This window comes from Sus scrofa, chromosome 1 (assembly GCF_000003025.6).
Source record: "Sus scrofa isolate TJ Tabasco breed Duroc chromosome 1, Sscrofa11.1, whole genome shotgun sequence".
Taxonomy (NCBI): Eukaryota; Metazoa; Chordata; class Mammalia; order Artiodactyla; family Suidae; genus Sus; species Sus scrofa.
Genome location: NC_010443.5, coordinates 36,489,185 through 36,503,394, shown reverse-complemented (window position 1 = coordinate 36,503,394; position 14,210 = coordinate 36,489,185). Strand labels below are relative to the sequence as shown.

Below are 14,210 nucleotides of genomic sequence, written 5' to 3'. Positions count from 1 at the left end.
TTCTCTGTGTGCCTTTATTTTAGGGAAGGGGATAGTGAGGGCCAGGAAAAGCAACTCAGGTTCTTTGGGGACAGCATCAATTTGTCTCCTCCATATGGCAGGTCTCCCTACTGCCCCACCCTCATTCCCTATGGGGCTCCATTCCCAGTGCTGCCTCATTCCCACCTCATTTGAGTTTGCATGTTGTGCATTAAGCTTCCTAGGGCTTTGTGTCTTTTTGTTGACCCTTTTACACGCATTACACAAGTGGGTTTCCTCGGGTTACTTGTTTAGCAAATATCTCTTTTAGCTTAATGCTTTTTGAGGCATTATACAAATTTGGGTAGCTTCAAAAGTGGCTACTATGATTCATATATTCTGCAAAAGTGAGAATGATTTTCCATTGAATGCTCTAAATTGAGGCATCATATTTGTCTTTATTTGTTTAGCTACTCCTAATGCAAGTAACAGAATCTAAGGAGTTCCCATCGTGGCTCGGTGGAAGTGAATCTGACTAGTATCCATGAGGTTGCAGGTACAATACCTGGCCTTGTTCAGTGGGTTAAGGGTATGGTGATGCCCTGAGCTGTGGTGTAGGTTGCAGATGCGACTTAGGTCTGGTGTTGCTGTGGCTGTGATGTAAGCCAGAGGCTACATCTCCAATTTGACCCCTAGCCTGGGAACCTCCATATGCCATGGGTGTGGTCTTAAAAGACAAAAAAAAAAAAAAAAAAAAAAAAAGTAACAGAATTAAGAAATAATATGGCATGATCTGGGTCATTGTCCAAACAAATATTAGTGAAACATATTTGTGATACATACACATTACATTTCACATATTATAACAACACTGCCACAATATAGTTACTTAGACCAGTTTGGTTTCTTTTAAGGTCACATTTGAAAATTCTTTTGTTGAGTACATATTGTATTATCTCATTTATATTACATTCAAAGGCTGGAATATCTAATATATGGTAATGACTAGAAGAGTTGTTGTCTGTAGGGAAGGGAAATTAAATGTAAGGGGCCAGGAGGAAAGTTTCTATGGTAATGAGAATGTTCAGTATCTTGATTAGTTACACGGATGTATATATTTGTTAAAACTTTGTGAACTGTATACCTAAGATACATGCATTTCACTTTGGTAATTTTAGCCTATTGAAGTGTGAAAAATTATGTAGCTTTTTAGAAAAATTGTATAACTCTAATATTAATTTGTAATCAGCTGAGTATCTTCACCTTGCTATATTTTTAAAAATTATTTTAGCCATTTTCAAACTACTGGAAATTTTTCCTGAATTTCTGCTCTTTATTTGAATTTGAAACAATTTTATTGGATGTGGTATTTTCTCACTAATTCTTAATTTTATTTCAAATAGCAAATTAATGTAATTGTGTGTAGTACTTAATAGATATTCCAAATATAACTCCATTCTTTTTCAATAGTACATTTTTCTACCTCTCACTTTTTGGACAAGTAGATTCATTTTACTGATTTGGCAATGCTTTAAATTCACTCCTATCCCTTCAACCTTCCTCCCACACATAGAAAATGTATTCTATGAATCAGACAACCTAATACTCAGTCCTAACTACTCACATTGCAGTTCTGGGCAAACACTAGACCTTCTGGGAAAGTGATTAGACATTTTCTCTAGGCTATAATAGATTTAGCTAAGACTTTCCTGCAATTCTTTTGGAGAGACATCTGAGAAAATTACATTCTAAGTACATTCTTAGGAAACATTACTATATAAGAGGCACAAAGAAGACACTAAGTATGGAGAATATTATTATTATTATTTTTGTCTTTTTGCCATTTCTTGGGCCGCTCCCACGGCATATGGAGGTTCCCAGGCTAGGAGTCAAATCGGAGCTGTTGCCACCGGCCTACGCCTGAGCCACAATGTGCGATCCGAGCTGCGTCTGCAACCTCACCAGAGCTCACGGCAACGCCAGATCCTTAACCCACTGAGCAAGGCCAGGGATTGAACCCGCAACCTCATGGTTCCTAGTCAGATTCGTCAACCACTGTGCCACGATGGGAACCCCGAGAATATTATTTTAAAGACAATTTCAGGAGTTCCCGTCACGGCGCAGTGATTAAGGAGTCCAACTAGGAACCATGAGGTTGCGGGTTCGACCCCTGCCCTTGCTCAGTGGGTTAACGATCCGGCGTTGCTGTGAGCTGTGGTGTAGGTTGCAGACGCGGCTGGGATCCTGCGTTGCTGTGGCTCTGGCGTAGGCCGGTGGCTACAGCTCCAATTCGACCCCTAGCCTGGGAACCTCCATATGCCGCAGGAGTGGCCCAAGAAATGGCAAAAAGATAAAAAAAATAAAATAAAATAAAGATTCTTTCAGGGTAAAGACAGAGCAGTGGTGGGAGTTCCAATTGTGGCTCAGCAGTAAAAAACCTGACTAGTATCCATGAGGATGCGGGGTCTATTCCTGGCCTTGCTCAGTGGGTTAAGGATCTGGCATTGCCATAAGCTGTGGTTATAGGTCACAGACACAGCTCAGATCCCACGTTGCTGTGGCTGTGGTGTAGGCTGGCAGCTGTAGCTCCAATTCGAGCCCTAACCTAGGAATTTCCATATGCCACAGGTGTAGCCCTAAAAAAGCAAAGGAAAAAAAAAAAAAAAAAGGACAAAGCAGTGGCTACCCCATGGTATAGTACTGATAGTAGTAATAATGCTACCTCTGGGCCCTTCACTGCTGAATTCTTTTTTTCTTTTTTTATATTTTTAAACTGTAGTTGATTTACAATATTGTGCCAATTTCTGCTATACAGCAAGTGACCCTGTCATACACGTATATATGTTATTTCTTATGTTATTTTCCATCATGGTCTATCCCAGGAGATTGGATATAGTTCCCTGTGCTACACAGCAGGACCTCATTGTTTATCCATTCTACATGTATTAGTTTGCATCTACTAACCCTAAACTCCCCGTCCATCCCACTCCCTACCCCCTCCCCCTTGGCAACTACAAGTCTCTTCTTTGTCTGTGAGTCTGTTTCTGTTTTGCAGATAGGTTCATTTATGCCATATTTTAGATTCCACATATAAGTGATATCATATGGTATTTGTCTTTCTCTGAGTTACTTCGCTTAGTATGAGAATCTCTAGCTGCATCTATGTTGCTGCAAATGGCATTATTTCATTCTTTTTATGGCTGAATAGTATTCTACTGTATATATGTACCACTTCTTAATCCATTCATCTGTTGATGGACATTTAGGTTGTTTCTGTGTTTTGGCTATTGTGACTAGTGCTGCAATGAACATAGGGCCGCATGTATCTTTTTGAGTTATAGTCTTCTCTGGGTATATGCCCAGGAGTTGGATTGCTGCATCATATGACATCATTAGTTTTCTGTGGAACCTCCATATTGTCCTCCATAGTGGTTATACCAACTTACAGTCCCACTAACAGAGTAGGAGAGTTCCCTTTTCTCCACACCCTCTGCAGTTTTGTTATCTGTAGACTTATTAACGATGTCCATTCTGACCAGTGTGAAGTTGTACCTCACTGTTTTTTGGATTCGCATTTCCCTAATAATGAATTCTTTCAAATATTGTTATTGTATTAATCTTCCTGACAGCTAAGGAAGATAGGTACTATTATTTCAAAGAATATGAAACAATGTCAGTGAGGTTTAATCAGTGTGGCTTGTTCTTGCATGGCTCTTCAAGTAGTGCTACAGGTAGGGTGAACCCTCTCTAAGGGGTCCTCCTGAGAAATGGATCCACATTCACAGAAAGTGAAATGTAGATATGAGAAGCCGTACCCACCCCATCCTGCTGACTATCTCTTACAATCTTTCCATTTGAGCAGATGAAAGCAGACATCAGAGCACCTGCCACAAATAAGCTGGGGATCAATTTTTTGCAGAAAAAGGAGAGGCACTGAGTCTCTAAAGAGAGATAAAACATTACTTTAGAAAAAAATGGAAATTTCCACATAGACTTTTCTTAGCAGAGCCTGGATGCTTAGCAAATGTTTGATGTAGTGGAAGAAACGATGAAGAACCTAATAGGGTCTTACTTACAAGACCTTATGATCAAGTCCAAGAGGGAAAACTACTATTAAAAATAACTAATATTCATCAGAGAATTTAATTATAGGTTAGTATCATAAAAATCATAGTGTTTCAGGCATATAGAGTAAGGGAAATCTTTTTTGGATGGGCAGTCCACAGAAGGCTGGATTTAAAAGGATGAGGTAAAACAGATATGAGGACAGGATTACGGTTAGAAGGTAGATTTAAAATGGGGAAAAGAATATGCAGGGGTATGGAAGGGAAGATATGAGATTAAAATACCTGTTTTCTTAGCAACTTTTTCACTCACCACTGGGTAGCAGTACTAGAAAACTTCCCTTTTCCTAAGATCTGGGAATGTGATTGTTGCTTTAATTCTGCACAGGGGAATTGGCATGTGTTCATAAGGCTTATTAGAGGTGCATGTGTGTGAGAAAACAAAATGAAACACTGTGTTGACAAGAGCTGTCTGTAAATGTCTATCTTTGGACTAGCTCCATTGCTTTTGGCTTCAGAATTCTGGCATATATAACTCAGGTCAAAAAATGTTCCTGAAAGTTTTAAAGTAAGTTTTTAATTGACTAAAAATATATTTCATTATGTTAAACACTAAAAATTTACCTTAGAATATGCAGGTAGCTTCCTTTTTTAGTATTCAATAGTTCTTTTAGAGGACTTATAATATTTTCAAATGAAAAAGTTTAGGTTTCCATTTGAAATGTGGTGTGGAACAGTAGGAAAACAGGAAAAAACAATCAGCCAGAGTGTTGCTTTTCTAACACGCCTCTGTCAAGGTTTTCTTGAATTGCTTTCCACGCTTTTCTCTTATGAAGAAAAAATTGGAGTTGCCAGAGGAGAACACATTTATTTTTTGAATCTATAGGTTTGTCTGAATAGAGCAAACTATGCACAAGGAAAGCATAGAAACTTTTTGAAATTTTTCGTAGTTCAACTACATGAGCGCTATTAAGATATCTATGTCTTTGTGCACAGAAAATTCTTTGGAAATGTTCATACCTAACTGTGAACAGTGATTCTCCAAGATTTCCTGTTGTGGCTCAGTGTGTTATGAACCCAACTCGTGTCCATTAGGATGCGAGTTCAATCCCAGGCCTCACTCAGTGGGTAAGGATCTTGCATTGCTGCGAGCTGTGGTGCACGTCGCAGATGCAGCAGATCCCATGTTGCTGTGGCTGTGGCGTAGACTGGCGGCTACAGCTTGGTTTCAGCCCCTACCCTGGGAATTTCCATATGCCACAGGTGCAGCCCTAAAAAGCAAAAAAAAAAAAAAAAAAAAATCCCAGAAACAAAACAAGACAAATCAAAAAGATTCTCCAAAGAAAGGAGAAGTTTGGAATAGAGAGAAAGGAAATATGTGTTTATACTCATACACACCTTTCCTTAGAAGCAGCACATACTAATTCTGTAGTTAAAAAAAAAAAAAATTTAAAAGCCATCCCAGAACCTGAGGCCTTGATTGTGAATTCTTTTTTTTGACCTAATAGTTTAATGTGACAATAAAGTTAATAACTAAATATTTTATGATTTCTAAACATATTTTTAAAGTTATGTCTTTCCAAATATCATAACTAAGAGCTAGCTAAGGTACATGGAAAATGTACTTTGATAGAGTTATACTCATCTGTACACCATTGTCTCTGCATTGAAGGATTAGCCTCTATAAACACAGGCAAGGTCATTAATTATAACAAATTGAGTACAAGATCAATCTGGATTAGTAGGAATATGCAATGTGGCTAAAAAAATTAAAGCTTTTTAATATTTTCAAATAGATGTGTAATGTTACTAATGAAATTCTTTCAAATAAATATATAAATCATAACTTTTTTAAATGAGGGATGATAAGGATAAAATCATTCTTAACTAGATATTGTTTTGTCCCCTAGAGAATAGGGGCAATGTCAGGAGACATTTTTTTGGTTGTCACAACACAAGGAAGGTGCTACTGGCATCTAGTGGGTAGATGTCAGGGATGCTATTAACATCCTATAATGCATAGGACAGCTCCCACAACAAAGAATTATCTGGTCATAAAGAATTATCTCCTCCAGCCTTATATCCAATGTAATTGTACTTTATTTTCTTGATTTTTAAGTGCTCTTGTGCTTTCCTTTTAATTTCAATTTGTAACTATTTCTAAAATTTCAGGCTTTTAAATGTGTATTTTGAGAGTTCTCTGGTGGCCTTAGCAGTTAAGGATTTGCCACTGTCACTGCTGTGGATCAGTCCCTGGCCTGGGAACTTCTGCATGCCGTGGGTGTGGCCAAAAGAAAAATTTACAAAAATGTGTTTTTTAAACTTGTGATACCCAGGATTTGGATATGGTTGTAACAAATTAAAATTTACCTGTGCTATAATTTAAGCTGTAAATTGGCACAAGTGTGGAAATGTATAAAGATAGCTTTAAAATATACAGGCTATTGAGTCAGATTTCATCCATTTTTAAATTTTAAAACTTCATTGTATCATATACTCTCTTGAATGGCCTTGTATTCCAAGATGCTTTCCTACATTATCTGTCAGTATAGGTGCAATCAAGTGCTGATGCAGTTGTCATCCCGTAATTTCTTTTGATGGCTTTTGAAGGCTAAATTCATTGTTCTGTGTCTTATGTTATTCACTTTTTGGGTCAGTCCTCTCATTTTAATGATGTGTATCTTCAAACACCTTCTTAAGCAATGATGGTAAATTTTCTGACTCTTTACTTTTCCCAAAAGTCTTTACAGTAACTTACTATTTGACTGATACCTTTAAAAAAATTCCTCATAACCATTCCCACAATATTTTAGTGTCTTTATCTTTAATATTCTGAAATGTCATGATTTTAAAAATCTTTCGTAAATGTATTTATTTTTAGAAATTTTTATTTTTGCAAATGCTTTAAATTTTTAAAAGTCCTTCTTAATCTCTTTTTCATATCCTGCTATCTATGTCATTCCTTTCCATGAATGCAATATTATCCAGCCTAGAGGAATTTTGTCATCCAGCATACTCTTTTAGGCTTTTTATTCTATATTTTCTCAAATTTTCAATTTTACTTTTTTGTCTTTTCATTTTTATAAGAGTAAGTAGGTTTTAAAAGCCGATTATTGGCTCCATACATGTTGGTAGACATTTTAGTTCATGAGTTTTGCTTTGACCTAATTGTGAGGTGCTGCCTATCTGGAGAATTCCTGCGTGACATAATAAAAATATCTGTTCTCTTAGGTTATTTTCTAGAAGTAAAAATATAGCTGCAGTGGTCTCCATGTAAAAGAGAGGACAAAGAGTGCTTTTTCTTATTTTTCTATACTTTTTTGGGAGTGGTCCATATAAAAAGCCAAAAAAGGCATGCTTCAGTTAGGTAAAAAACAAACAAATAAACAAACAAACAAACATCTTGTTACCCAAAGCAATGGCTTCAACCCTCTTTTGGGACCAATTCACTGTCACAGTTAAGTTGAAAGACCCAAATTTTTAGAGGTCCATAATTCTCCTTAGCTATTTAATATGTGAAACATGCATACAACTGTTTCAACCCATGGGTTCACTGCACTTGATATTCTCCTTCTGCCCAGTTTTCAGAAGAAGAGGACTAATATTTAGGGAGACTTAAAATGTTGATATAATACAATGAATATTTCTTCAAAGCTCCAGAGTAGTCAAGCTTGAAGATAATAAGGAAATGTATTAGATAAAAAGAAGGGTACATATTATCAATAATTGAATTCATGGAGAAGTAATGGTGAAATAGGAAAAAAAGGAGGACCACATGGCAGTGGGAGTTTTTCTGGTCTTTGCAAACTTGCTCACACCCCTCAAATTTTCCTTACAGGTAGATGTAAACAACGAATAGGTGATAGTTTCCATTGAAAATGGCAATCATTACTAAGGTGTTTGTTTTAGATATTCAGCTGGGGTATCAGGCTAATTGGAGGCATAAATGACAGGTTACAGGACCAAGGAGTATGCAAGTAAGCAAAAGGTTTAGGCAAACCCTCCTTGAACATAGTTGAGAAAATCAGTTGGTTGATTTTTTTTAATTTAGTTCTGTGCAGGATAGCTATGGTTTTGGAGTGGTAGCTGGAATTTGGGACATCAAGGTGGAATTACTACAGAGGTTACAATCACAGAGACCTGGGACTCTTGTCCTTTGGGTCAGACAGAGCTTCAATCCAGTACCCTGGATAGCTCCTAGGGATGGCAGGAGCCCTAAAGTTGAAGGTCCTACAGAGGTTGCCATTGGTTCCTCCTGACTGATAAAATTCTCTGCACATGCTCCACGTAGTCACCAAGGAGGAAATTATCATCCCCATTTCACCTTTTTTTTTCCTCATCAAATTTGTTTTTCTCATAAAATTTGCAGAGCCAGATTTTCAGAACGGATCTTGAGCTTGACAGAGGATCTTGCTTCAAAAAAACTTAGCAGAGTTGTTTAAGGAGAGAAAGAGTATATTTGCCAAATAATGGGATGGTTTATATTCTGGAGTTTCTATTATTTTAGGTTATTATTTTTTACTTTGACTAATGTACTGAACCTTTTTCAAATTAAAGAAATATAACTTAAAGCTAGATTTATTTTTTATTCATCTCTGGGAGACATGCAGGTTAATATACAGTGATTGAGAGTGTTTGGAGAAAAAGGCCCTTATGTACAATGAAGGTAGTTAATTTCCATTGCCAAAAAGTACTTTGGAAATTCATATTATAAAAAAAATTAAACCAGTAGCATACTGTACTCTATGTTAAGGAAATGACCACAGATTAATAAAAAGAAATGATATGAATATTAATTACAAATTTATTGATTACATCTAAAACTTTAAATTTTCCCAAACAGATTATTGGTAAAAAAAAATGATACATTCAAAAGACATTAAATTGGTACTGTAAATATTATATATCTATATACATAGATAGATGATGAACATAGAAAGATGCAACATGTAAAACCATTCACAATGTATCTTAAAACACAATATGTAGTGTAAAAATCATAAAATTGCACACATACATCCATACTATATATTTGTAAATAGGAGAAGGTCTTAAATGATATTGACCAAAATCTAAACCATGATTGCCTCTGTGGTAGGCTCCACACATTTACTTTATTTACCATATGTGGTTTTTCCGATTTTTTGCAATAGTAATGCATTAGTTTTAAAATAAATATTTTGTAACTAAGTATTTTATGTAAATTAGTGACTTGTTTTTTATTAAACATGAATTGACCATATTCTATTCTCTAGGCACTGGCTTGGAATCAACAGTAAGGGATAAAGTCTCTGACATCATGGAATTTATGATCAAAGGAGAAGTCACGAAAAACATTCAGCAAAGATCACACAATAAAATATATAATAACAAATATTTATAAGCTTTTTGGTGAATGTGATTGGAGCAATAAGACCAGTTGGGACGGAGGGACACAGGGAAGACTCTTTAATTTGTAGCATTTTCCAATTTATGTAATTTAAATACTTCCATATTGGAATTCCATTGTGGTGCAGTGGGAATGAATCTGACTAGTATCCATGAGGATGTGTGTTTGATCCCTGGCCTCACTCAGTGGGTGGAGGATCCAGCATTGCCATGAGCTAGGTGTAGGTTGCAGATGCTGCTTGGATCCCACATTGCTGTGGCTGCGGCGTAGGCTAGCAGCTGTAGCTCTGATTTGACCCCTAGCCTGGGACCTTCCATATACCACGGGAGCTGCCCTAAAAAAAAAGACAATAAATAAATAAATAAATAAATAAATACTTCTGTATTAGCCAGTTTCAAGCTGCCAGTGTGAGATTACTGAACATGAAATTCAGAGTAAATGTCCATAATTTGTTCTGGTGCTCTAGTGTGATTTGCCTCCAACACACCAATGAATGATAGGCTCAAATAGAGGACAAGTGCTGTAGAGTGGAGGAGTGAGAGGGAAGCTGAGGAAAACTTTGAAAGGGGATGACATTTAAATTGAATCCTGAAGGGTGAGTGATGTATCAGAGAGAGAGAATGACAGTGGAAAGATGCTGAGGGGCAGGAGAAGTTGAATTGAAGTGTGACAAGAGAGAATAGTCTGTTTGAGAGTTAATGGTGGCCTGGACTGGAAAGCTGCCAATAGATTTTGAGAGAATTCAAGGAATATACAAGTTCAACAGGAAGACCAACTATGTTTTAAAGTATATTTGACCTCTAAGTTTCATAATGTTCATAATAACACCAAAAGTATTATCAAACTTAGGTAATCTAGATGCATGCATTTTATTATTAGTATTTTTAATAGTTATTTCCCCAATACAGTTTTTTTTTTCCTACTGTACAGTGTGGTGACCCAGTTAGACATACCTGTACACATTCTATTTTCACACATTATCATGCTCCATCATAAGTGACTAGACATAGTTCCCAGTGCTACACAGCAAGATCTCATTGCTAATCCATTCCAAAAGCAATAGTTTGTATCTATTAGCCCCAAACTCTCCAATCACCCCACTCCCTCCCCCTTCCCCTTGGCAATCACAAGTCTCTTCTCCAAGTCCATGATTTTCTTTTCTGTGGAAAGGTTCATTTGTGCCTTATATTAGGTTCCAGATATAAGTGATGTCATATGGTATTATTTGTCTTTCTCTTTCTGACTTACTTCACTCAGTATGAGAGTCTCATACTGAGTATGTTGATGCAAATGGCATTATTTCATTCTTTTTTATGGCTGAGTAGTATTCCATTGTGTACACATACCACTTCTTCCTAATCCAATCGTCTGTCGATGGACATTTGGGTTGTTTCTATGTCTTGGCTATTGTGAATAGGGCTGCAATGAACATGTGGGTGCATGTGTCTTTTTTAAGGAAAGTTTTGTCTGCATATATGCCCAAGAGTGGGATTGCTGGGTCATATGGTAATTCTATGTATAGTTTTCTAAGGTACCTCCATACTGATCTCCATAGTGGTTATACCAGCTTATATTCCCACCAGTAGTGCAAGAGGGTTCCCTTTTCTCCACACCCCCTCCAGAATTTGTTATTTGTGGACTTATTAATGATGACCATTCTAACTGGTGTGAGGTGGTATCTTGTGGTAGTTTCGATTTGCATTTCTTTAATAATCAGTGATGTTGAGCATTTTTTCATGTGCTTGTTGGCCATCTAGATGCATGCATTTTCTCTTGCACACTGCTTTAGTTACACTTAAAATATTCTAAATCTGAGCATTTCATTAAAATGTTGCATGGGGACAAATGGGCGAAGTGAATGGCAGTTATTATCTAAATGTGCTCTTTTCCTGAGCCATCTAAAGGACCAATAGTCATAACAGCCAAAAAAAGGTTAAAGTTAATTGGTTATTTTATTTGTTCATCTACAACAACTATGAAAGAGATCAGCAATATATTGTCAGCAGTAGCAATGACCACATCAAAAGGAAACTATCATATTAAATCTAAAGAACTTGCTGAGGATTTCTCTTTCTCTCTCTCCCATTCCCTCCATCCCTTTGCTCTAAGATGTTAAAAATTATCTTGTTCATAAATTCAGGCACTAATATTGTAGCTCCTTAGATTCTTCACAGATTTAGGATATAGTTTCTTAAGGATGTTAGATAAAGCTTTCTTTATCTAGTTTGGTGGCATAAGACAATTCTGGAAGAATTGAAATGTTTCTCTTCTTTTATACTCATGTAATCTTCTTTCAGTATTCTAGTATCTATAATTTGTCCCAGAATTAGCTTCAGGGTACTTTGGGAAGCAGATCTTCTATGAAGTATGATGCTTTGTTTGATGTTCTTACTTTATCTATTTCATCACCACTATTCAGAAAGTGACAGGGAATTCTAGAGACACAGTAGCTCTTCATGCTAAGTTTCTGAGCTCTCATCTCCAGAGTGATGAGAGGTTGACAACTATTGGTAATTATTGTTCTCTGCTCCTAAGCAACTCCAGGCTAATATATGAGAGTTGGGGAGGGAGGACTATTTATGTATTTATTTTATTAAAGTATAGTTAATTTACAATGCTGTGCTAATTTCTGCTGTACAGCAAAGTGACTCAATTATACACATATTACATTCTTTTTAATATTCTTTCCCATTATGGTTTATCCTAGGAGATTGGATATCGTTCTCTGTGCTGTACAACAGGACCTCATTGTTTATTCATTCTAAATGTAATTGTCTGCATCTACTAAACTTAAATTTCCAGTCCATCCCTCTCCCCTTTTGCCCTGCCTTGGCAACTATAGGTCTGTTCTCTATGTCTGTGAGTCTGTTTCTGTTTTGTAGATAGGTTCCTTGTGCCTTATTTTAGATTCTACGTATAAGTGCTATCATACGGTATTTGTTTTTATCTTTTTTTTGTGTGTGTGTGTGTCTTTTTGTCTTTTTGCTATTTCTTGGGCGGCTCCCAGGGCAGATGGAGGTTCCCAGGCTAGGGTTCGAATCGGAGCTATAGCCACCAACCTACGCCAGAGCCACAGAAACGCGGGATCCAAGCCGCGTCTGCAACCTACACCACAGCTCACGGCAACGCCGGATCGTTAACCCACTGAGCAAGGGCAGGGACCGAACCCTCAACCTCATGGTTCCTAGTCGGATTTGTTAACCACTGCACCACGACAGGAACTCTGGTATTTGTCTTTTTCTGACTTCACTTAGTATGATAATCTCTAGTTGCAGCCATGTTGCTGCAAATGGCATTATTTTGTTCTTTTTATGGCCAAGTGGTATTCAGTACAATGTAAGATATGAGATTCTGTTATTAGTACCTATCATCTTGTTCTGTTATTAGTACCTATCTCCAAAAAGCAAAGTCTCAACATTTACAGAATTTGTTGAGCTTAGATTAATATTACAAAATGCTTTCAGAGGCAATTCTTGGTGCTTCATTTACAACTTTTTCCTCTTTATCTTCTACCATTACAGACTTATCTTCTGCTCTTTGTGGGAGCTACACCTACTCTGTATCCTGGGGAGCAAAAAGGGGTGATTATTTCAAGAGCACACTCCATCTGATGTTCTGGTAAGTAGCTCAAGCTAAGTTTACTGTAATTCGCTGCATGGTCTACTGACAGTGATTGTAACATTCATCTGGGAAAGCGTGGCCCATCTGAAGTCCTGTGGCATTGTTTCCTAATGGACGATTAAAATTACCTCTGGGCAGCAGGGCCTCTGCAATCACTGGTGGAGCTCATTCTCTGCCCAAGGGCACTGAGCTGAGAATGACAATGGGGGCTGAATACAGTCTGTCCTCCTTTAGCCAGGGCTCTGAGGAGGGTCTGCATCTGCCTGGAGGTAGGCCCTCTGTGAGTCAGTGGGTGGTCTTGCTGGCCAGAAGGTATCTTGGCCATCTCCCAGCTTGTTGGCAGAGGTCCTCAATTAGGGATCTCAAATGAAGATTGATGAAGATCCTGAGCAGTTGGTACAGCTGCCTTGCTGGAGACTACTTCAGTGTAGGTATCCCAGGAGAACAATGCTGAGCTTTAATGAAGTGGAGAGGAAAGAGCTGAGACATCTTGCAGAGCCTGCTGCAGCATGGGCTTTAACTGGAAACATGGTGAAGCCTTCATGGCTTAGACAAGGGTTCTGGAGGCTTATGTTGTTCCACAGAGGGCCCATTTGGAGGGTCCCTATTGTCTTTAATTATTCCTCTACATTAGTCTCAAAAATTCTGTACATTGAGCCAGAAAGGTGGTAGAAGTGAGAACCCTTGGCTGCGTCAGCTACTGCTGATTCAGTGACATGACTTTTTTCCTTCTTTAGTTTCACATCCTTTGACTAAGTATAGAGAGTATGTCTCTGAGTCTGACAAAAGGAGATGAATGGCACTTCCCACTGCTTTTTAATAATGTTCTAAATGCCAACATGAATCCTGGTTAAAATAGCAAATCTATAAAATTGTCCAGACTTGAGTTTGATGGGGACCTTGATTGATTAACTCAAATGAAAAAGAAGACAATGATACTGCTTATTCACAATATTATTTTTATCTGGATCAGATGCTTAGTTATTATCCTCATCAAAGTATTGAGAGAGACTTTTTGTTGTAGAGTGGCACATTTGAGAAAATTCAGATAAATTTTTATTTAATAACTTTAATTCCTGTACTATATCAATTACATCTTTCTTTTTCTCAACTCTTCCCTTAAACCATAATGGCAACAGAATATAGAATTCACATAAAATGCTGTAGATGAAATGAGA

The 14,210-nt window shown here is 37.3% G+C and overlaps 1 protein-coding gene across 3 annotated transcripts in view; it reads left to right on the top strand.

Annotated features, from left to right (window-relative positions):
• CENPW (centromere protein W) overlaps positions 1-14,210 on the top strand; it is a 290,297-nt gene that overhangs the window by 192,595 nt on the left and 83,492 nt on the right. For all 3 annotated transcript variants that reach the window (XM_021088572.1, XM_013992579.2, XM_013992577.2), the window contains exon 3: positions 12,933-13,029. In XM_021088572.1, coding sequence (XP_020944231.1) covers positions 12,933-13,022 — 90 coding nt within the window. In that variant the 3' untranslated portion in view covers positions 13,023-13,029. The remainder of the gene's footprint in view (positions 1-12,932; positions 13,030-14,210) is intronic.